Source organism: Elephas maximus, chromosome 8 (genome assembly GCF_024166365.1).
Source record: "Elephas maximus indicus isolate mEleMax1 chromosome 8, mEleMax1 primary haplotype, whole genome shotgun sequence".
NCBI classification, from domain to species: Eukaryota; Metazoa; Chordata; class Mammalia; order Proboscidea; family Elephantidae; genus Elephas; species Elephas maximus.
Genome location: NC_064826.1, coordinates 8379391 through 8402971, shown reverse-complemented (window position 1 = coordinate 8402971; position 23581 = coordinate 8379391). Strand labels below are relative to the sequence as shown.

The 23581-nt window shown below is 47.7% G+C and overlaps 2 protein-coding genes across 2 annotated transcripts in view; one reads left to right on the top strand and one right to left on the bottom strand.

The window, feature by feature from the left end:
- Positions 1-5844, top strand: part of MGAM2 (maltase-glucoamylase 2 (putative)) — a 105436-nt gene extending 99592 nt beyond the window's left edge. The window contains exons 47-51 of the mRNA XM_049894599.1: positions 70-243; positions 1919-2925; positions 3088-3234; positions 3643-5376; positions 5748-5844. Of these exons, the coding sequence (XP_049750556.1) occupies positions 70-243; positions 1919-2925; positions 3088-3234; positions 3643-5376; positions 5748-5844 (3159 nt within the window). The remainder of the gene's footprint in view (positions 1-69; positions 244-1918; positions 2926-3087; positions 3235-3642; positions 5377-5747) is intronic.
- A 5618-nt stretch (positions 5845-11462) lies between these two features.
- Positions 11463-19934, bottom strand: LOC126082203 (putative DBH-like monooxygenase protein 2). Its single transcript, XM_049894598.1, has 13 exons — positions 19647-19934; positions 18388-18534; positions 17714-17875; positions 17383-17466; positions 16102-16269; positions 15862-15964; positions 15543-15709; positions 15182-15273; positions 14796-14892; positions 14521-14580; positions 12748-12878; positions 11939-12053; positions 11463-11705 (listed from the first exon to the last, which is right to left on the bottom strand). The coding sequence occupies exons 1-13, from the start codon at positions 19932-19934 to the stop codon at positions 11463-11465; spliced, it is 1857 nt and encodes a 618-aa protein (XP_049750555.1).
- Positions 19935-23581: the final 3647 nt, after the last annotated feature.

Sequence of the window (23581 nt, the reverse complement as noted above, 5' to 3'; positions counted from 1 at the left end):
TTTAAAATGGGGTGTAGCCTGTTAACAGATGAATTATGAGTTTTTTTTCTCTTTAAAAATCTTTTATAGGATAACTTGCAGATCCAGACCATACACAATAACTATTTGAGTGACTCAAATCCCCTGAAGGTTGGCTATATTAGGATCTGGGGGATGAAATCTGCTTATGTGACAGAAGTCAAGATCACCCATGACAACCAGCAATTCACAGAGACAAACTTCAGGAGTGACCCTTATAGTCAGGTACATCTCCAAGGAATGGCATCTCATCATAAGAAAATTTAATTCTTCTGCAATGTTTACTTATATTGGAAATGTTAGAGATATGTGCAATAGATATATCCCCCAAAAGTTACAAGTGTTGAATCACTGTTGTAAAATGCACATTTGTGGTTCTCTGCATGTGGTCCAGAGATCAATAATTAATGTTCTGAGATCAATAATCAATGTTCTGATGAGGTCCTTTCATGTGTTTCCCAAAGAAATTGTGCTGTGTATTAAGGTTAGACTCCTAGGCCAGCATAACAAAGCATAGTTACTTCTGCTGCAGATGCTGACACAAAGGAAAGAATGATTCCCCAATGTTGTGGGAGGTTTCTCCCCTTCTTCCTGAAATTACTCTTATCCCTAGTCAAATTAGTAGATCTTATAAGTTGGTGATAATTGGTAGTAAACTGTGGTGATCACCGAATGAATACGTCCTACCTGTTGCGTGAGATAAAACTATCTGGTTACCAAAGCAGAGTGACAAAGCAAATCCTACTAGTGGGTCTGCTGCTAGTTAGCAGGGCCACCCAAACAGCATCTACAAACCAGCATTTTGGAAGGCCGTTTACCAGTAGAGTTACCAAGGGCAACCACAGAGAGAAACGAATCCCACTTAAGAACTCAAGACTGATCATAACCATGGATCTAGTGACCCACAGGAGATGGTTAGGAAAACTGAAAATGGATGACTACAGTTGATTTCCTAAAAGGAATGCAGGGTGCCCCACTGGTATTTGGATTTTGGAAACTAGCCCTTTTAAGCACTCAAATAATCCTTTCTCTATAGCACCTCCTATTACTTCAAAACAGTTGTCCTGGACTATTGGGTTCAAAAACACCATTTTCAAGGAATTGCTTCTACTTGAGACTGATTCAGAGAACCTTTGAACACTTTCTCTATGGCATAGTGGTTGTCTATGAATTATGTGCCATGCACTATACTTGGCATTGTTGTTGTTGCTAGATGCCGTCGAGTCAGTTCCAACTCATAGCTACCCCATGTACAACAGAACACAACACTGCCCGGTCCTGCGCCATCCTCACAATCATTGTTATGCATGAGCCCGTTGTTGCAGCCACTGTGTCAATCCATCTCACTGAAGGTCTTCCTCTCTTTTGCTGACCCTCCACTTTACCAAGCTTGATGTCCTTCTCCAGGGCCTGATCCCTCCTCATAACATGTCCAAAGTATGTGAGACGTAGTCTCACCATCCTTGCTTCTAGGGAGCATTCTAGTTGTACTTCTTCCAAGACAGATTTATTCGTTCTTTCGGCATTCCGTGGTATATTCAATATTCTTCACCAACACCACGATTCAAAGGCGTCATTCTGTAGTCTTCCTTATTCACACTTGGCATTGGAGAAAGTAAAACATGAAACCAGCCTCCCTTAAAGGGAGGCTAAAATTCAATGTGGCTCTGATCAATGGAGTGGAGAGAGATTTCCACCATGGAGATTTTGAACGTGGTGTGCCTCCCCACGCTAGTCTGACTGGAATCATTGTAGCCTTAAAAGTCATGTTTCTGTTCTGTTGCTCTCTTGAAAAAGAATGAACACACCATTTTATGTTAAGTTGTAGTGTGAAGTGTGATTTAAATGTGATGTTTAAGAAGTTCTAAAATGCCAATTTTTTTCTCTTCTTTTCTGGCAGACACTAACTATTCAGTTGACTGACAAGATTATTCACCTGGAAAAGTTAACTGAGGTTACTTGGATTCATGGTGACCCTGTAGTTACTACTCCAACTATGACAAGTACCTTTTTGACGAGTTCTCATTCTTCTCCATCAACTACTGAGGCTACCACTTATGAGACTATTAACACTAGTTCTGCTGGTACAAGTTCTGATGCTCCTAGCACTAGCATTACTGTTCTTATTACAACTACTCCTGCCCTGACAACTGCTACTACTGTTAGCACTAGCACTATTGTTCCTATCATCACTACTCCTTCTCCTACAAGTAATACTGAAGATAGCACTAGTACTACTGTTCTTATGACTCCTTCCCCAACAAGTACTACTGGTGTTATCACTAGCACTACTCTTCTTATTCCAACTACTCCTTTCCCTACAAGTACTGATGCTCCTAGCACCAGTACTACTGTTCATAATACAACCACTCCATTTCTGACAAGTACTACTGATGTTGGCACCAGTACTGCTATTCTTATTAAAACAACCCCTTCTCCTATAAGTACTGTGGATGCGAGCACTGACACTACTGTTTCTAATACAACCTCTCCATTCCTGACAAGTACTACTGATGCTAGCACTAACACTACTATCTCTAATACAACTATTCCTTCCCCTACAAGTACTACTGATGCTAGCACTAATGCTACTGTTTCTAATATGACCACTCCTTCCCTGATAAATGATACTGATGTTGTCAGTAGCACTGCTATTCTTATTACTACAACCCCTTCTCCTACAAGTATTGTGGCTGCTAATACTGATACTACTGTTTCTAATACAACCTCTCCATTCTTGACAAGTACAACTGATGCTAGCACTAACAGTACGATTTCTAATACAATTACTCCTTCTCCTACAAGTACTGGTGCTTCTAGCACTAGTACTACTGTTCCTAATACAACCATTCCGTTCCTGACAAGTACTACTGATGTTGGCAGTAATACTGCTATTCCTATTACGATTACCCCTTCTTCTACAAGTGATACTACTGTTCCTAATGCAGCTACTTCTTCCCCCACAAGTACTACTGATGCTAGCACTAATACTACTATTTCTAATACAAACACTCCTTCTCTGATAAATACTATTGATGTTAGCGCAAGTACTGCTATTCTTATTACAACTACTCCTTCTCTTACAAGTACTACTGATGCTAGCATTGACACTACTATTCTTATTACAACTACTCTTTCTCCCACAAATACTGCTGATTCTAGCACTAGTACTACTCTTTCTACAACTACTCCTTCCCCTACAAGTACTACTGATGCTAGCATTGACACTACTGTTCCTATTAGCACCACTTCTTCCCTGGAAAGTAATACTGGTGCTAGCACTGATACTACTCTTCTTATTACAACTACTCTTTCTCCCACAAATACTGCTGATAGTACTACTCTTTCTAATACAGCTACTCCTTCCCCTACAAGTACTACTGATGCTAGCATTAATACTACTGTTCATAATGTAACCATCCCTTCCCTGATAAACCCTACTGATGTTAGCACGGATACTACTGTTTCTAAGACTACTCCTTCTCCCTCAAGTACTGCTGATGTTAGCACTAATTTTACTGTTTCTAATACAAATACTTCTTCCCTTACAAGTACTACTGATGTTAGCACTAGTAATACTATTTCTATTACAACCGTTATTTCTCCTACGAGTAATAATGATGGTAGCACCAGTACAACTGTTCTTCTTATAACCACTCCCTCTCATACAAGTACTGATGCTGCTGACGCTAATAATACTGTTCCTATTACAGCTACACCTTCTCCTACAATTACTGGTGCTGATATTACTAACAATAATTTCCCTTTTATGACTACTTCTTTCTCTACAAGTACTGATGCTGTGAACACTACTGTTGCTATGATGACTACTTCTTCTCTTGCAAGTACTGATGTTGCTATCACTAGTAGTAATGCTTCTATTACAAGCCCTCCTCTCTCTACAATTTCTGATGGTATTAGCATTGGTAATACTATTCCTGTAGTGACTACGCTTCCTACAAATACTCACACTGCTAGCACTAATAATACTCTTTCTGTTACGACTAATCCTTTTCCTACAAGTACAAGTGCTGCCAGCACTAGTAATATTGTTCCTATTATGACTACTCTTTCTTCTTCAAATACTGATGCTGTTAGTACAAGTATCACTGTTCCTATAATGACTACTTCCTCTACTCCCTCCTCCACTCCTACCCCTATTCCTATGTCTGCCCTTAGCTCTGCTACTTCTATTTTGAGCCCCTTTCCAACAAGTAATACACTTACTACTGGTATAATTACTAATTTTACTACACCTACTAAAGAGAACACCACTCATTTCAACACTCTGGATACACAAAGTACTGTGATAAAGGATGCTACAGCTGCTGCTACCAGCACCACAAAAAGTACTACAAGTCCAGTTACAATGGTTACTTCCACAGACAAATTTACTGCATATACCAAACCGGCTGCGACAGATTTTATAAGCTCGTCTTTTCCAGAAGGAACAACTGCCAGCTCCCTAAGCACCACGTATACTGAAATCACAACTCATGCATTAACTTCCACAAATCTGGACAATGGAACGTCTGCCACCACAGCAAACTCAATAAGTAGCCCCACTAGAAACAGGATAACTACTGGTACACCACAGTCCACAGATACTACCGTCGCTGCAGCGGCTGCCACGGACACACCGTTCTCTACCACCCAAAGCTCTTTTTCTTTTCCCACAGCAGGGCTTATAAATACTACAACCACAGATGTCAGAACTGCCACCATGGACCCTACACTGGTCACTACTTCCCATTCTGCTGCTGCTACAATACAGGCCTCAAGTCCCACAGCATCAACTTCCACAAATTTTCCTAATCCAGGCCCCATCAAGACGACTACTGCAAGCACTACAGCTACTACTGTGGATTCAGTCACCACAGGGATTATAAATACTCCCCCTGCAGGAAACACAAATGCAGCTACAGTCATCCCCACAGTTACTGTGACTACAAATGCTACATCTAAGGAAGCTACTTCTCAGGGCGTTTCTGCTTCGCCACCTCAAGGCACCTCTGGTATCACCACCACAAAAGACACATCTCCCACTGCACTTACTGGAAATATTACCACTACCCATCCTCCCAATACTCCTACTCATGCTTTAAATACCACCTCCACAGGAAATGGAGATACTGCCGCACCAGGCACCACCGATGGAAATATAACCAACGTAATACCTGGGGTTACAGATATAAATACTTCCACTACAGACAGCCCGACTATTGCTAGTGCCAACATCACAAGTACTCCTACTGTGAATACTTTCTCTACTAGTACTGAAGGCTTTGCCACTTCCTCACATGGAGACACTACAGATATTGCTTCTACTACTGCAGCTACTGGAAATGCCATGACAGCGTATACTACACCTCTTTTCAACATGGAAACTACAAATTTAGTTACTAATTCTGGTGTAGGCCTTACAAACACTGACGTTTCAAGTACTACAGCTATTCCCACCACAGACACCATAACCAGTATGGGGCAGACAGTAAGTAACGCTGATACAGATGGCTCCAGCAGCGTTACAGGTGACACTACCCACCCCGCTGCCATCGAGTCTAATGTTTCTAATCCAAATACCACAACAGGCTAAGACACGTTAACTCTTGTTACTCTACATATAGCGACTTACCCTCCAGTAACAACAAATTCTACTACCAGTCATTTACCTACTATTGTAACTAATGCTACCGCACGGTCACAATTGTCACCACAAATGCTGACAGAACAACCATGGATGCTTCTGCTACTGCCTCTAATTATACTGCAAATGCCCTAAATGCCAAACGAGTCCCTCGATCATTGCTACTCAAAGCAGTATAATTACTACAGACCTTAACTCTTTAAAACAGCTATTGGAGATACAGAAAATTAATGAACTGATTTATTATCTTTTTTTTTCACATAAGCTTCCACAAATATTAGTACTCTAGCCGTAACACGTGCAGCTACTCCAGGCATCGTCGCCATTGCAGATATGTCCGAAGAGGCATCCGTTACAAACATAGTAAGGCTCACTTAAGAAGCTGCAGGCACATTGTTCACAGCTAATATGTGTACTACTGTTCTTTTTACTGTTATAGTTATTCTTCTATAGACCCATCAATTAATAAAGCACAGCTATTCTTTTTTATTTTATACAGCCCTGCTGCAGACTTCTCGGGTGATTTTGGTATCTCAGATAATACCACGTTAGGCTCTGCAAGTACTATTGGTTAGGTGTAGTGATTGAGATAGTCCGACTTATTTCTGGGGCTACAAGACATAATACCATTATTGAGAGCACTGGTAATACTTCTGACTCTCAAATGGCCACAATTATTAATGTCACAATGGATTATTTAACTACTAATGATAAAAAATAATGCACTTCATTTTCCTATGGACTTTTCCGAATTCCATGGCTACCAATATCGTAATTTGCTATTCCATATACTGAAAGCATTATTGCTTCTAATAAGAGATCCTAACTGTAGCTATCAATATGGAAAATGCTCCTATTGTAGGTCTTGTATACACCTGACTCCAGGTACTGGAATTATTAAATTAAGAACATTACATGTTATTTTTACTAGCATAAAAAATAAAAATACAATTATAGATTTTAAAAACATAGCTTCCCAAACTTTGCAACCATGACTTCAATAGGTACTAGAGATGATTCACATTTGATAAGTACTTATATTCATAGACACCTAAAGTACTTCCAGGAAGCTAGCACTAATCTTAGTTGTCAGATAGTCTTGGGTCCTTGATGTTACCACCAATTACTGGGCGCACTTACAAGCTCTCCTGTAGTCAGGGCCATGGGAACAGAGATGACAGTGTAATGATACAGCATGGCAATAGACAGTCTCTTTCCCAGGATCAGAGCTGGAATCTAATCTGCTCTTTCTTTTACCCACTAGCTTTTCTCCTATCATTTTCCTATCCAGATTCCAGCTTATTTTTCCCTTTCTCATCCTAATCCACCATGCATCTTTGAATCTTCCTTAACTCCTCCAAGAAAACCCACACTCATTGCCGTCAAGCTGATTCTGACTCATAAGGACCCTACAGAACGATGTAGAGCTGCCCCATAGGGTTTCCAAGGCAGAACATATTTATGTAACCAGATTGTCACATCTTTCTCCCTCAGAGCAGCTGGTGGGTTTGAACCACTGACCTGTTGTTTAGCAGCCAAGTGCTTAACCACTGTGCAACCAGGGCTCTTAGCTCCTCCAGACCCCATGAATAGACTCCTGGCCACAACCAAGTCCAGCCAGTTGGGTGGTATTGAAGGTTTTCTTCTAGGACAGTATTTCTCAAAGTGCAGTTTAGGGACCCCCGGGGGCCCTGAGACTCTTTCTGGGGTCCACAAGGTCGAATCCATTTTCATAATGATTATTGTTGTTGATAGTTGTCATCAAGTCTGCTCTGACTCAAGGCGACCTTATGTATAACAATGAAACATTGTTGGTCCTGTGCCATCCTCACAATCTTTATTATGTTTGGGCCCATTGTTGCAACCACTGTGCCAGTCCATCTCATGGAGCGTTTCCCTCTTTTTCACTTCATAATGATAATAGGTTGTTATTTTGTTATTGCCTTTCTCACTCTCACCTCTCGTGAGTAAACAGTGGCATTTTCCAGAGATGACATGATATGTGTTGCCACATAGATGAATACAGAGACATATATAAGAATCTTTTAGTAAGTCAGACCTAAACAGATTTACAAGAATGCAAAATAATGCCATTATGTCAACCTTCTCACTGATTTTTTTTTTTTTTTTGCTTTGGAAAAGTTATTTTTCATAAAACTATTATTTATGTTAACATGTAGTGGTTTATTGTTATCTTTAATGAATTAATAAATATTTTACAAATGATTCCATTTTAATTTCTGATACAGTAAATATTAATAGGTATAGCCAACATAAAAAAAGCACTTAGGAGTCCGCAATAATTTTTAAGAGTGTAAAGAGGTCTTGAGACCAAAGAGTTAGAACCGCTTCCCTTTTAAAAAAAAAAAAAACCCTTGCAGTTGAGTCGATTCTGATTCATATGGCCCCATGTATTATGGAATAGAACTGAGATCCACGGAGTTTTCTTGTCTGTAATCTTTACAGAAGCAGACCACCAGGCCTTTTATCCATGGTACCACTGCGTAGGTTTGAACTGCCAACCTTTCTGTTAGTAGCAGAGACCAACCATTTGTGCAATGGGACAACAATACCCTAGTTCTCTGTTCTGGCCCTAATCAAGTATACCACGAACTTTACAGCCAGTAGGAACTCTGGCATCTGTGGCTTAAGGTGCCTTCTCCTTAAGTGGGTGGGTGTCTACTAGCTGCCATCTACACATCTGCTGGCCTCTGACCTGCTTACCTTGATGGTGGTCCACAGGACACACAGAACCATCAGCTGGATTCATTTGCCGTTTGGAATCTGCCCACAGGCCAATCTGAGCAAAGTTAAGAGGCCTTATGCCAGAGTATATATGGTTCTTAAATTGACCTTCTGACTCTAAGAAAAAAAACTCATAATTCTAGACTATACCAATGGACTTGGTCATAGATGCCTTCACTTGAGTCTTTAGGGAGGTATCCCCAGGGCACTTGGCCTGAGGGTACCCCACATTCTGAGACAAGGCCAAGTGCTCTGTGGCCTAAGGCCTAAGGGGCCCACACCAGGGCAGAAGAGGTGGCCCAAGGCTCCACTTGAAGCACTTGGGATTTGGAAAACTGAGGATGAATTTGCTCAAACCACCTTATTCCGTAGTTACTGAAATTAAACCTCTTTGTGCATAGAAATGGACCACAACTGAAGGTATAGAATTGTGAAAAGGTAGGTAAAGAGTACAGTTGTAAACACACCGGACTTAGGTCTAACATTTAAAGAAACATGAGAGTTGAAACTTGAATTGAAGCAGAAAGCCTGGTCCAGGACCAGGTCCAGAGAACCTGGAGGCAAAGTCAACATGCTTATGCTACCGCCAGGGACACTTTGTGAAACTTGTACATGGACTTTGGTTTATAGGGTCCAGGGAAGTCCATGCCAGTATCAAAGAAAATGGCAGGCTAGCTTGTTATTTTCAAGTAGGGTAAAACCTCGGACCCTTGACTGTACTGATAAGATGGAAATTGAGGGACAGGGAACTTGAGGGTGGGAATAGGGACTCAAGAGTTCCTTTTTGGCCATGTTAAGTTTGATATGATTTTTAGATATCTATTTAAGAGGAGACAGGCATCAGATAGACAGTTGGATGCATAAGTGTGGAGGTGTTGGGTGGGGGTTCTGGCTAGAGATAAATTTGGAGTCATTAACATATAGCCAGTATTTGAGCCATGGGGATGGATTATATTAGTTTGGGAGAAGATACACGCATAACACAGGGAGAATGAGGCTAGGGCCCTGAGGTGCTCCAACATTTGAAATCTAGGAAAGGAATGAAGGAGCATAGGTGGCGTAAATGGTTTACACTGGACTGCTAACCTGGCTTGAACCCATCCAGTGGGTCCATGAAGGAAAGATCTGGCAATCTGCTTCCCTAAAGATTACAGCCAAGAAAACCCTATGGAGCAGTTCTACTCTGTAACACATGGGGTCTCAATGAATTGGGGCTGACTTGACAGCAGCTAACAACAACAAGGAGAGGAAGAAAGATCAGAAAAGGAGACAGTGGCCAGCAGTAAGGTAGAAATAGAACTGGCTGAGTGTGGTGAGTGTGGTGTGCCAGGAGGCGAGATCCAGGACCTTCCTTCACCCTGTCCTCCTGACTGCTCAGTGCCTGTGCTACAGCTGGGATACCTGACGTGGCATGCGACTCCTGTCCCGGTGAAGGAAGAGGACTGTCAAGAGCAATTGCACTTCTAGTTCAGGGATTCTTCATCTTGGACGTGCATTGGAAACACCTGGAACATTTAATGATCTACAAATGTCTGGGCTCTCCCCCAACAGAATGCTAATCCCCCACCAGGAAGGCTAAACATGCAGTCCAGTTTGAGGGCCCTTGGGTTTGCAGGATTGGGGAGCTCTCCCACCCCACCTCAGCTTACTCACTAGGAGCAGGATTTAGATATTGATGAGAACTCTGCCAAGCAGCAAGAGGAAACTGGGTTACCAGCATGATGAACAGTTGGAGAGAGCTATGACCAGTTCTTCTGTTGCAGCTGGAGACAGGATTTTGAGTCTATGCAGGAGAGGGGCTATCAAATGGCAGGACGTGCAGGCTCTGGAAGGTCTGTGGGTGCCCTGGGATCTGCCTGGCTGCTCCTAGCTCCCCTTTCACCACCCCAGGCTACACACACAGCATTAGCCGCAGTCAAGATGGTAGATCCAGTGGACATGGGCCAAGCTCACTGAATACTTTCTAAGAAGAGGGGAAGTGGGCTCGGCCTGTCCTGTCACCTCCCTCACCACCCCCCATGCTCCACATGCTTTTCTCCCTTATGGTTGTAGTATTTATAAGCCCTGCTGTGGGAAAAGAAAAAGAGCTTTGGGTGGTAGAGAACGGTGTGTCCCTTTTTCTGACTTATTTTAACCAGCCCAGGACTTCCTCCTCTATTTCCGCTTTCCCCCAAACTGACTTTAACAACACAATTGGTGCTGAGATAACCTGCACTGATTACCTGGCATGGTGTCTGTGGGGTTGCTGCGGAGAAGGTGGATTCACAGTAGAATGTAATTGGAACTGCCCAAAGGCCTGGGTACTTGTAGGATGTAGTACATGCAGTGCTGGTGGTGTGTGCATGATGCCTTACTGAGCTGTGAGGATGGAAAGAACTGGGAAGACATGGCGCTGGGAGGAATGCTCTGGTTCATATATCACCCTTTCCAAATGATCCCTCTCCTTCCATCTTAACCCTAGGCTGAGGGGAGGATGCCACTGCCTCTTAGTTCCTTTGTCTCTGACTTACCTCTGGTCCTTCATCTTCATCTTATTCCCATTTATCAGAGATTCTACCTTCCCCATCACACATACAACATCCCAAGGGCTGGGGATCCCTAAGATTCAAGCTCATTCCTGTGCTCCCCAGTGCCAAGCAAAAAGACACGACCCCTGAAACAGGACATTTTATCTATCACAAATGCCTGAACTATTTTCCTTTAGTTTAATGATATCCTCTCTTTTCCCCACCCCTCACGGGGTCTCTGTGTCCCCATTCGCAATACATAGGTAAGACCAAGGTCACTGTAACATGAACCTGTGCTTCCACTTGTCCCCACAGAACCTCAGAGAAAAGGAGTGAGAGTAATGAATCCTTTATTTACCCTCCACATTCAACATGAGCTTTCCAGCAGAGGAGGTGGGCGGCAAGAGAATGACAGGCTTAGGGTCACTCAGAGCCTATGGGGGGTAGCTGCAGCTGGCTGGGCTGAGGGCAGGGAGGAGCTTTGTCTGATGGGAGGGGTGGGGAGGGCTGTGGAGAGGGGCCTGGTGTGTGAGACGGGGACAGGGTCAGTCTCTAGCTTGCAGTGTAGCTAAGAACAATGAGAGGGTCCCCTGTGTAAACAGGAGGGTGGCCAGGGGGAGGCTCCCTGGGGAAGCCATGCTGGCTCCTGAGAGGGACAGGGGTTTGGCCCTGAAGCCTGCAGGGGTCTTGTCATGGGGCTCTACCTTGCCCCCAGTAGACTCCAAGCAGGGTCCTCGGGGAGTAGGGATGATGTCAGGGATCCAACCTGTGGTGTTCTCCACCACCTCCTATGGGGGAGAAGACGTGGGTGAGGGTGGATGTGCTCCTACCCAATTCCTTTCCTGAGATCACAACTGGCCACCTCTAGCCTGCAACCACAACCCAGGGCAGTAACAGCGTCCTTTGCTTCATCAGTCCCTCCTCTCCAACCAGTGTTCCCACCACTGCCATTCACCCCCTCATTGCTCTTTTGTCCTGTACCCACCACCCCTACTGCACAGGGTGGTGTTGGGACACTCACGTCAATCGTCTTTATGATCACCGTCTGCTGGGCCTCCTTGCAGGCTTTCTCTGCCTTCTTAATGTTCTCTGGGGTCCACTCAACATTATTCATGGCCATCATGCCCTCCATGGAGCTGCCGTGGGTGGTATGACAGGGAGGGGGACAGACAGTTCAGGGTCATGCACAAACCATGCTCGCTTTTGTTAGCATCAGTTCTATGTCAGCATAAACCATGAGGCATGTCTTACAGCTCAGTGAGGCAATCATACTGAGCCTGTCTAAAGAGAAAGATCATCAGAGCTCAGAGATGGGAATAAAACAAAAAGAAAGAGAGGATCTTCTGACCAAATCTGGGACCACTGGGATTCAAGAAGGTTGGTGGTTGACTTCTGGAACCTTCAAATGCCCTGAAATTGTGTGAAATGGGATGTGTCTGCACCGATGAGCATTTTTCTTGGGAAGAAGTTTCTGGGCTTTGCTCAGTCTCAGAGAGGGCACTTAGCCCCACAACTAAGAGTCGCTGCTCAGAAGTAAAACACACTCTGATGGAGCTGAATACATGAGAAAGAGGCAGACAAAGGGTTTACACATAAATGACCTGGCTTCTCAGGATAGTTCTTATCTGCCCCTCTGAGTTGCCTTACTAATGTGGAGAAAACCCACAAAGTTCCCACCTTGTGTCAGCTGTGACAGTCAGATCGAGGCCTAGGGCATCAGGCAGACCTTGGAGGAGCCCGGCGTAGGGGACAGTGGAGATTCTCCTTCCCCCCTATCCTCCCCAGCCCCATCTTCTCATGCCCAAGGGCCTATGTCCCAGGCTGACTCACTCAGATGCCTCCTCCCCCAGCTCGTGGGCCACGTAGATGATGTCAGGATACCCCATGCAGCTGGAGATGTTGTTCCGGGGGTAGTAGAAAAGGAAGATGAGGCACATCTCATTGATGGTGCTGGGTCCCCCCTGAGGAAGGGGAGAGACAGAAGAGAGACAAGGACACAAAGGCGTGCAGAGGCCGGCAGAAACCAGGCGAGGTGGGCCTTCCGCCAACCATGCTACTCCCCTTTTCCCTTAATCTAGGTTCAGCTCAGTGCTGGTTCCTTATGGCTACTCCCACACCTCCTCTTCAGGGAAGCAACCCACTGAGCTACCCTGTCCTCTACATGTCCCCAGCCACAGCCCTGTGTCCAGATGGAATGGAAACCTCCTAACTAGTCTCCTGCCAACAACTTCTCCCAAGCTGCTAGACTGGTTTGCTGAAGGTGCATCTTGGGTCCTGTCATCTGCCTATTTAGGAACCCCCAGCGGTTCCCAATAGCCCACTGAACGATAGTCCTTGGCATACATATACACATATGCATATACATATGTATAATACATTTATATATAAATGTAGGTGTGTATATTTGTATCCGGGAGTCCCTGGGTGGTGTAAACATTGATGAGCTGGTTTGCTTAACTGAAAGGTTGGTGGTCCAAGTTTACCCAGAGGCACCTCGGAAGACAGGCCTGACAACCTGCAAAATCAGCCATTAGAAACCCTGGAGAGCACAATTCTACTGTGACACACATGGGTTGCCATGAGTTGGAGTTGACTCAATGGCAACTGGTTTGTTTATATCATCTATCTATCTATGTCTGTCTGTCTCTCTGTCTGTCTGTCTACCTATCTGATAAATTCCCACCCATTCACTTAGAAAATACTTAAGAGCAACAGACCTATTGTCCTGGAGACATAGATAATACAATATCACCTGTGCTTCAAGTGTTCTTTCCAACCCCATGTCCTTCCTGCCACTCCTTCAGATGTCATTTCCCATTCCTTAACTTCCCAGTCAAGTCACTGTTCACCCTACATACCTCATGCTCTCCTCATATATGGCTGTTTCAACCTTCTCCTTTTCTGGCATCCCCTTCTCTATGTGTCTAAAGTAAGACCCATTCAAATGTGTCATAAATTCAGTTCACTTTAGTAGGACCTTAGGATTTTTCCTATGAATTCCCCGAATACATTACCCCCATTCTTAGTTTATGGTTTATACCACTTTCTGCCTTTTTAATAATAATCCGTATGGCAGTCTTGTCTTCCTGTACAAACTGCAACCTCTTTGAGTCCCATCAACCATTTCTGATGCACAGAATGGGTGGGGTTCCCTGTGACCATGATAATAGCAGCTAACCCTCTTGGGCACCTGCCACAAGTCAGACACGGATCTAGGGGTTTTGCATGTACAATTGGTCATTACTTTATGAATGAAGAAACTGAAGACAAAGAGGTAGAGTAACTGTCTAAGGTCAGAAAGCTACCGAGTGGTTGGGTTGAGATTCACACCCAGGCAATGAGGTCCACAGTCCATGATCTTAGTCTCTAGAACACACTGTCTCCCATGGCCTGATGACCATTGACTGAAGGTAGGGAGTCCCTGCACCCACCTCAGATGCCTGGGAGTGGGAAAGCATGAAGACTCCCATGTGAAAGGATAACACCATTGCAGGTAGGGAGGGGCTTCAGCTGGATCAATCAGAGTCACTTGCAGCTACGACAAGAAGTGGAGGTCTGGGGGGGCATTGTTATGGTGACCATGGTGGTGAGGCAGACACTTACAAAAGTCAAGGAGTCTCGGTCCAGCGTCTGGTACTGACACTCCACCAGCAGTTCGTCTCCCTGTTGGGGTGAAACAGGAATGCTAGAGCAAGTCAGAGGGACGTAGCTGATTATCATGAGATCCGACTGCTCCCACCTGCAGCAGCCCTGCCTCTCTCCACCTCCAGCTGTTCTCCCCACCTCCAGCCCCAGCCACGCCTCCCCGGTTTTAGCCACGCCTCCCCGGTTTTAGCCACGCCTCCTCTCAGCTTTAGCCGCGCCTCCCCAGCTCGCACCGGCTTGATCTCCACTCGTGCAGGTAAATCCCGAGTCTCCTGCAGGCTGAAGTCATAGGAGCCATCTCTACAGATGGTTCGGAGCTGGGATCCATTTCTACAGGGAGCAAAGGGGAGGAGAGAGGAAGACGATCAACGGGGAGGGGTCTGTTAATAAAGATGGTGAGGGCGGGTCTTTTGGGGGGCTGCAGCCTGCAGGTCAAATACAGAAGCTCCTCCTCTATAGCCTCGGCCAGACTGTCACCTGCGCTCTAGGGATAGACTTAAAAAAAAATTAGCTCCTCTTAATTCCCACAGAGCGCAGCCTTATGCTGCAGAACCAATAGCTATTCCTTACCTGGGTTCCCACACACAGAAGGAAACTCCGAGTCAAGCCACCCCCTTACCTGTACTGCACGGCCTGCAGAGCCCGGCCTGCCAGGTGGGTGTGGAGCAGGTAGCCATACACCTGTATGTCGGGCACCGGAGTCCCGTTCATCTGTGACAGGGAAGAAGGAAACCTGTTTTGCTAAGAATGTAGGTCTCACCCTGCTCCTTGGTTTTCCTCCCTGGGTATTGGACCCCTTGCTCTGAGGGCTCTGTCTCACCCTCTGATTCTTTCTGCCCCTCCTGGCCTCTCCCGATCCCCCAGCCCTGACCACTACCCTCAAAGTCCCAAGCACCTAGCTGTGGTCATTCTGTGCGCCTGGGGCTTGGGCAGGTGGGTCACACCAGCTCTGGGCCGCATCGAGGGGCCTCCTCACTCACCTCCTCGAACTTCTCCGTCTTGCACAGCCCGTAAGACATGAAGGACTGGGTGCCCGGGGGGATGAAGTGGATGGGGAAAGTAAAGAAGCCCAGCTGCAGGACGCCCATGTCGTATCTGCGCAGCCGCGGGCTGTAGTACATGCGGATCCCGGAGGAGTCATAGATGCCTTGTGCAGAAAGAAGCCCTCACTGGAGTCAGGTGCCAGGAGAGGCCTGGGACAGCTGGGTGGGGATGTCCCTGCACGCACCCCACACCATCTTCCCAGACACACAGGGATCAGCTAGACCACCAGCACCTGCCCGGAACAAGCCCCCTCACCAGGGAGGTTGTGGAAATTGCTGTAATGAATCTCCAGCCGGATCCACTGGGGGTCCATGGGGGTCCCAATAGAGATGCCTACATCATCCGGGAACTGGTAGCTCTGTTGGAAGGAGGAGCAGGGGAGCAGGAGGGCTGGGAGCTGGGTGCAGGGGGCCAGCGCCTGCCCTCCATTTGTCCAGCCATCCCGGTGGCCTGCAGCGGGCCCACCCCAGCCGGGCATCCCCACCCCTGACTCACGGTGCCTCCCACGGCCCAGCCCACGACGACCTGGGAGCAGAGCGAGAAAGCCGGGTCTGCCCCGTAGCAGTCGCTGATGCCGGTGGGGAGGGCGCTAGCGTTGCCGCAGGCATACACCAGGATGTGGTGCACCATGGTTTCATTGTGGTGGGCCAGCTTGGGCTCAAACTGGGAGAGGAAGAGCCGGCACTGGTCAGGGCCCTCTGTGCCCCTGCTCTAGCCCTTTTCCCCAGATACAACCGCGCCTGCCCCTGGCCTCCCCTTTTTCCTCTCTCTTCCATTCCCTGTTTGGTTTGTTTTTGGTTTTCCATTCCCTGTTGCCTTCCCCTCACCGCTATTATTTCCCCCACTCTCTTTGACTCCTCTCTTAGCATCAGGCCTCCACCTCCTCCCTGAGCTAACTTGGCTAGCAAGGAAGTGCTGCCTCCTGACTTTCCTTAATAACCATATCCAGTTTCATTACCTCTGAGCATAAAACCAAGACTTTTTGGGTTCTCTTTCTAAATAAAATGGCTCCCACACACGTGCTACTTCTTCTAAGATAATCTACCCCCCAGAGACACTTGGAAGAAAGGCCTGGCAATCTACTGCTTGGGGGGAAATCAGCCCTTGAAAGCCCTATGGAGCACCGTTCTATTCTGACACACAGGGGGTCACCCTTGTAAGATAGTACTTCTGTCTATTTGATCCAAACTGACATGTGAGCTTAGGTGACCATGTCTGAGTCGCTCTCTCCAGACTTTGTGGCTATACAGCCCTTGGTTGTGTTCCCTCTCTGCTTTTACCTCCTCCTGAGCCAAAAGAGTACCATTCTCAGGCAGGGCAGGGCACATGTCTTGTTCTTTGCAAACATTTGTTAATGAGTTGCTTTTGTCCAAATCTCTGCTGCATTGTGGGGTGTGGAGGACAGCACTGTTGTTGTGACTATAGCGACCCCACAGGGCAGAGTAGGACTGACCTGTGTTTCCTAGACTGTAATCTTTATGGGAACAAATCACCAGGTCTTTCTCCCACGGAGCTGCTGGTGGGTTCAAACCACTGACCTTTCAGTTAGCAGCTGAGTGCTTAATCATTACACCATCAGGGCTCCTTTCCATAGTCCGAGGAGCTAGAATTCTGTGCTCCCCAAATCATGTCATTATGTACTCCACCAAGCCCACCTGGCCCCATTTGCTGCCCAGCTACTTCACCATCGCTCCCTCCCAGTGGTGTTCTAAGCACTGTCCCTCAGAGTGGACTCCCCCTGCTCTGCTCTCTGCCTTTCCTGCTTAGACACGGCACCTTGTAGATGTGGTGCTTCTTGCTCACGATGGGCAGAGGGAGGAAGGTGCAGGCATAGGTGGTGTCATCTTCTGGAATGAGGAACTGGGGGCGGGGGATACCGAGGTTGATCTGGGGGGATGAGGCCCCCCAAGGAGCAGGGAAGGGACCCCAAGGAAGGGGGTTCACTTTAGGGATAGTTTGGCAGTTTTGGGGGACTGAGCAAGGTCAGAATAACCTCAATCCAAGGAATATATGGAAGTATGGAATGTGGGTGCAAAAGGAGGGGCCAGCGTTGAGTGGGAAGAAGGAAACGGAGCCAAGGAAGGCTGGGTGGGGCAGAGGGTCATACATCAGTGATCTCCAGGTCATGGATAATGGTGTCCTCGGGGACATCAAGATCATCGGGGTGGACAATCTGCAGCAGGAAGATGGACTTGACAAAGATGTGCTCCCGGTCCAGCTTCAGGGTATCATCTTGGCCATATGCAGCTAGCACCCGCACTGTGTCACTCTGGGGGATTGGGGCAGTAGCCCATGAATGGTACTTTGCACACCCCACCCACAGATTTCACAGGTCTTCTGCTCATATCTATACCTTGGGGTGGAAGAGCTTAGACTGGGCATCAGGACACCTGGCTTCTAGCCTCCAAGGCTAACCTGCTGGTGATGTTGAGAAGGCACAGTCCCTGTCCCTCACCCTCTCTACGCCTCTGGTGGAGCTAAACTTTTACATCCTAACACTAAATTCAATGAAATCAGGTGAGGTTTTTTGAGTTCTGTATCTCCTGCCGGGGCGGGGGGCACTGGGAAGAGTGGGGTGGATGCTTAGTTGGAGGTGACCACCTTGCAGAGGACTCCTGGATTCCTGGAGGTGGCATGATTGGGCAAGGCTTGGAAAGGCTGAAAGGAATAGTTCTAGGAATAGAGCCTGGCTGCCTGAGATACACGGACATTTCCAGGTAACTCCACCACCCTAGAAGAAAGCTGCTTGTGCGTATATGTCCTTCTCTCTCCCCATTTTACCGTGATGTCCTGGTCATGAGGGTCGCAGGAGCGGAAGGGCCGGGAGAAACGCATCGTGGTGTAGAAGGCATCTTCCATGAGCCCCTGCAGCTCAGCATCCTGACTCCCGTCCTCCTTCAGGGTATCTTCGTCCACCAGATGCTGATCCTGGAGTCCAGGAAGGCAAGGGAATAAGAACCAGAAGTCCCAAAGGTCATGCTTTGTGACAGGACATGCTTTGTTGCAGTACGTGTCCCTCCAGCTCCCCCCGTAGTGCTAACATGGTGGAACTCAGGTCTTCCTTGTTGTGTAGCGTCCTCCTAGGACAGGGAAAGAATCAAAGGGCAGACACTCAGGGATCGATCACGTTTGATGGAGTTCCACCACCAGACCTTGTTTTACTCCTCCCAATTCAAGTCTTCTCTCCATAAATTCTATCCTTCCTGTAGACGCCCCCTCCCCTTGAAAGCTCACCTCTCCCCTGAACAATCTGGGCCACTCGCCCTCTTTTAGCTGGCCATAAACATGTCTCACCTTGTACTGTTAATTGATGCTTCCTTACATAATTGAAGATTAGGAGAGCAATCAGGATGGGTGGTTTTGGAGATGGGTGAGATGCTTGCTTATGTGTAAAATGGGGGTAATAATACGCCACCTCATAATGATACTGTGGGGTTTAACATGCAAACACTTTGGAACCCAAAAAAACAACACCCATTGCCGTCAAATCAATTCCAACTCATAGCAACCATACTATAGGAGAGAGTAGAACTGACCCATAGGGTTTCTAAGCTGCAGCTGGTAGATTCAAACTGCTGACATTTTGGTTAGCAGCTGAAATCTTAACCACCAGGGCTCCGGTAAATCAGAAGTACCTAACCTCACAATTTTAAGCTGTTCTTCTTGTTGTTAGACTATTTCATATCGTACAGAGACATGACTGAGCTTCAAGGAGATTGAGGACAGGGACCATGTCTCAAACAGCTTTGAGTCTTCCCCAGTGACCTGCATGAAGTAGGCTATTAGCAAGTGTTGAGTGCAAGACTCTGTCAGTCCAGCAGCTCCGTTCTATTAGCAGTCTTGGGACACACAGTCTGAAGACCTAGGTTGAAGGTCTACAATGGGCCGCTGTTGTCGGAAGAGATCAGTGGTGAGCAGGTGTTCTGGGAGTACGTCTGGAATCATTTGGGGAATATGGAACCTTCCTCATGGTGGACACGGAGCCTTCCTCCACCCATCAGAGGACCCGCACCTTGGGAGGGAGTCACCCTCAGACTTACCGAGAAATAGACGTTGCCGTCAGGCAAGACCCCACCAACCACCAGATCGCCTCCCACGTTGGTGTAGCGATTCGTGACACCCAGGCCCACCCAGCCAGCTGTCCGGACCTGCAGCTCAAACGTGATGACCTCAGCCTCAAGGTCAAAGTCCCAGCACAGGAACATGACATTGGACGGATCTAGGAACCTGGAATATCGCAGGCGAGATTTTGGGCCGAAGTGGTGGCCTTGGGATGGGGTGGTCAGGGCCAGGAGCAGGATTAGCCAGGAGAAGAGGGTACAGGTCATGGCTCCCAGGGCCCTGAGTGTCTCTCAGCGGATAGACCTGGAGGCCCCAGACTTATATGTGCCTCCACTGTGCCAGGCACCAGGCCATGGGAAGGGCGGGCTGGGGCTTTTGAGCTGATTATCTTCTGGGTTCAGGTGATGCCACTTACATAACTCTGAAGGTGAGAGGTGGTGTCCAGAGGACACAGGACAAGTTGCTGTGGCCCCAGGGCAGGGGCCTGGCATGAAGTTCTCAGGACTAAACTGTTCAGGCTCTTCTTCCCTAATCCAGCATCCTGTCAATGGGGACCCTGCAGAGCCAATGGGGCTGCATTTTTCTCTCTCTCTCCCTCTCCCCACCTCCTCTGCCATCCCTGTGTTCCTGGAAATCCTTGTTGGACACCCTGTCTCTGGCAGTTGTCCGCCTGCCCCAGTTCTCATGGGCACTTCCCTTCTGTCCTTATAGGAACTGAGGCTGCAGCAGGGGTATGGTCCCACAGGTAAACCCAGCCTCACAGCCACCCAAGACAGGGCAGGAAGGAGTGAAGTTGGTGGGAGGGGTTGGGGAATGCCATGATTTCCATCTCCCAGAGGAGTCCTTGCTACTAATCCCTGGAAGGACACTCAGAGGCGCCGGATGCATAATCAGCTTTCTCATGGCCATACCTGGGGCTGCTTTGAGTGTCTGAACATCCCTGGGGAAGGCAGGGAGGCGAAGGAGTGGGAAAAGGCATGAATTCACCTTTGGAACACTTTGTGCCTTCCCAGGGTCCTCCCCTGAGCTGCCTTTCAGAGAAGTCACACATTAGTGACCCTCCACAGGAGGCTGACCCAGTTCCCCTACTGGCAAGCATGTGGCATTGTGGAAATCTTTACAACCACAGAAAGAGTATTCGCACATCAGGGTAGAAGGGAACTTTACATCCACTTGATTATCCAAAATTTCCAATCAACTTAATTTTTAGAAGGGGTAATAGAAACACTAAAGGGTGACATGAATAGGGCCAAGCCATCCAGGGGTCAGGGGCAGAGTCCCAGCAAGGACTCAGGGGTCTGGACCAGGTCCCCCAGAGTCAGGGGCAGAGCCACAGGAAGGACTCAGGGGCCTGGACCAGGCCAGCACAGCCTTTTCCTCCTTTGGCCACAGGCCCCTACGAGGTACCCAGACCAACACATGGGTCTCTGCAGCGCTTGTCCTGAGAGGAGTTGGTGTCATTTGCTGACTGCTCCTCAGGGAAGGGATCAAGGTCTTGCTCTAACCTGACACCCCCCCCCCGGTGCTCCCTCTTTGCACAGCTGCTCTGGATAGATGTCACCTCATCTGACCCCATATGCCTTGGACAGTGAAGAGGTCTGAGAAATAAGCCAGGACATGTGCCCTTGAGAACCCCCAGGAATAGCAGTGCCCATCTGCACACAGAGGTAGACCAGGAGTAGGTGGGAGCAGAGGGCTTGTTTACACCTCAGTGGGATGCGAGTGTAGCTCAGATTCTTCTCATCACCTACTGGATCCACCAAAGGCTGTTTGCTGCTACTGGGAGCACTTGAGTAGTAATGGAATCATATTAATGGGGTATAGTGGGGCGGCTGAGAAGGGAGGGAGCTAAGCCACTTCCGGAAGGGAGAGGCTTATCTGAGCCCAGGAAGGGGAGCCAACCCAGAGAGGAGGGGGAGGAAGAGCCTGGGGACAGGGACACCTGACCTTGAGGGGCAGGAGGGGACAACAGCAGACACTCTGATCCCAATCTCACTGCGGATTATGGCGAGGGAGGGCAGGCGGAGACAGGATGGCGGCCTGTAACCCGAGATAGGCCAGGGTCCCTTTTTCTGCAGGCCGCCCTCTGGGAGGAGGCAAGGGCCACATGGACAAGCTGGGAGCCAGGACAGCAGCCTCAGAATCTTCTCCTGGGCCCCCTGCTTCCACCTCCCAGGTTCACCTTCACATCATTGTACCCCCTCCCTTCAGACAAGTCACTGCAGACAGGGAGAGGAGTGACTTTCTGGGAGATGCTGGCAAAGTCACATGCCCTGAAAACCAGACAACTACGCATTAGCATAGATGCGTCCTGCCCTGGAGAGTGCCCTGGAGCTTTCACCCAGTTAGAGTGCTCTTCCCTGTCTCAGCCTGTTCTCCCACAGTCCAGCTCCCAGAGTGACCCTCCCCACAACCGGACTCTGATAGAATTCACGGCACTCTCCAGGGCAGGATGCATCTATGCTAATGCGTAGTTGTCTGGTTTTCAGGGCATGTGACTTTGCCAGCATCTCCCAGAAAGTCACTCCTCTCCCTGTCTGCAGTGACTTGTCTGAGGGGAGGGAGTTCACTGATGTGAAGGTGAACCTGGGAGGTGCAGCTCCCCAGGAAGCCAGGCCACTGCTGTGCCTTACATGGGGCCTCTCCAGGAGGTGGGACTTGGTCCAGAAGTGGAGAGGGATGACTTTCTGGGAGACACTGGCAAAGCCACACACACACACCCTGTCGTCAGGTATCCAGTGTCTGTGACGTGGCAGACACCACACTGGGAACACAGCCTCAGTGCAGCCCAGGTCGGGAAACAGGACTTTGTGGTGCTAAACCCTCTGTAACACGTTGAGATTGGAGAGATGGCAGATATGGAGTGTTTAAATCTCATTTTCCAGATCACTGGTGTTCAAACTTTCTGAAAAATGAGGCCCCTTATCAGTGTTAAAGTGTTATGAGAACTTGTGCTTTTAATCTCAGTTGATTACAAAGTGATAGGAGACTAAAGAAAGACAAAAAGCTACTATTAGTTTCATGAAATTTACCATCGTAGTGACGAAGTCAACTCTTACTGAGCCCTCAGTCTGCGCCAAGCTCTGTTCTAAGGGGTTCTCATGTGTAAATCCATTTACTTCTATAAGACAGTTTCTACCAGTGCCTCCATCTCACAGATGAAGAAACTGAGGCCCAAGCTCACGCAGCAGGGAAAGGCAGCATTACGGGTCAAACACAGGTGATTTGAGACTGGTGTCTGATGTTGACTGGCATTTGAAGCTTATGGGGAACAGGTGATTGTTCCATCTACAAACCTCCCTTGGTTGTACTGGATATTTGAATCTCAAGCAAAGATTTGAATTAGGAAGACCTGTCCCAGGTCTGCAGCACAAGCCCCTACCCAGAATCCCATGAAATGAATGGCCAGAATCTCCAGCTGGTGTTGGGAATCACATGGATGAGGAGAAACTAGGGCAATACCTCCCTCAGACTCCAGCCTGAAGAAACCTCCCCTCACCTCTGTTTTCATTTCTGCCACTTCTTGCCAGTCTTCCTTTTGCCAATCGGCATGTGTAACTTGCCGATAGTTGTCTAGCTCGGTGCAAGGGTTTTGGCTCTCAAAATGGTTATGGAGTTGGGCTTTTTTTTTTTTTTTTCAATAAATCGATTTTAGTGATCAATTTGCCAGAGAGAACACAATCCCCACTGCATAAACTTTGACCCTCTAAGGAGCATTGGGCTTGCCATCTTCATCTAAAGGGAAGAACGGTTGCCAGGGGAGTCCTAGCAGAGGTACATACAAGTCAGGACTCAGTCACCCACCCAAGTCAGCAGAAGCCAAACAGGGTTATGAGGCACCCCCTAAAGAGCCCATTCAGATTTAATTCTGGCCGGGCTGTGTCACATGGCCCGGAACTACTCCCATGGGGGC

Excerpts from the sequence above, each read along its gene's own strand:
- LOC126082203 (XM_049894598.1), bottom strand. The coding sequence starts at position 19,934 with ATGACCTGTACCCTCTTCTCCTGGCTAATCCTGCTCCTGGCCCTGACC. Across the intron at positions 18,535-19,646 it reads ACGGCAACGTCTATTTCTCG|GATCAGCATCTGGTGGACGA; the intron begins GTAAGTCTGAGG and ends CCTGGACTCCAG. Across the intron at positions 14,893-15,181 it reads CTGCAGGCCGTGCAGTACAG|AAATGGATCCCAGCTCCGAA; the intron begins GTAAGGGGGTGG and ends TGCTCCCTGTAG.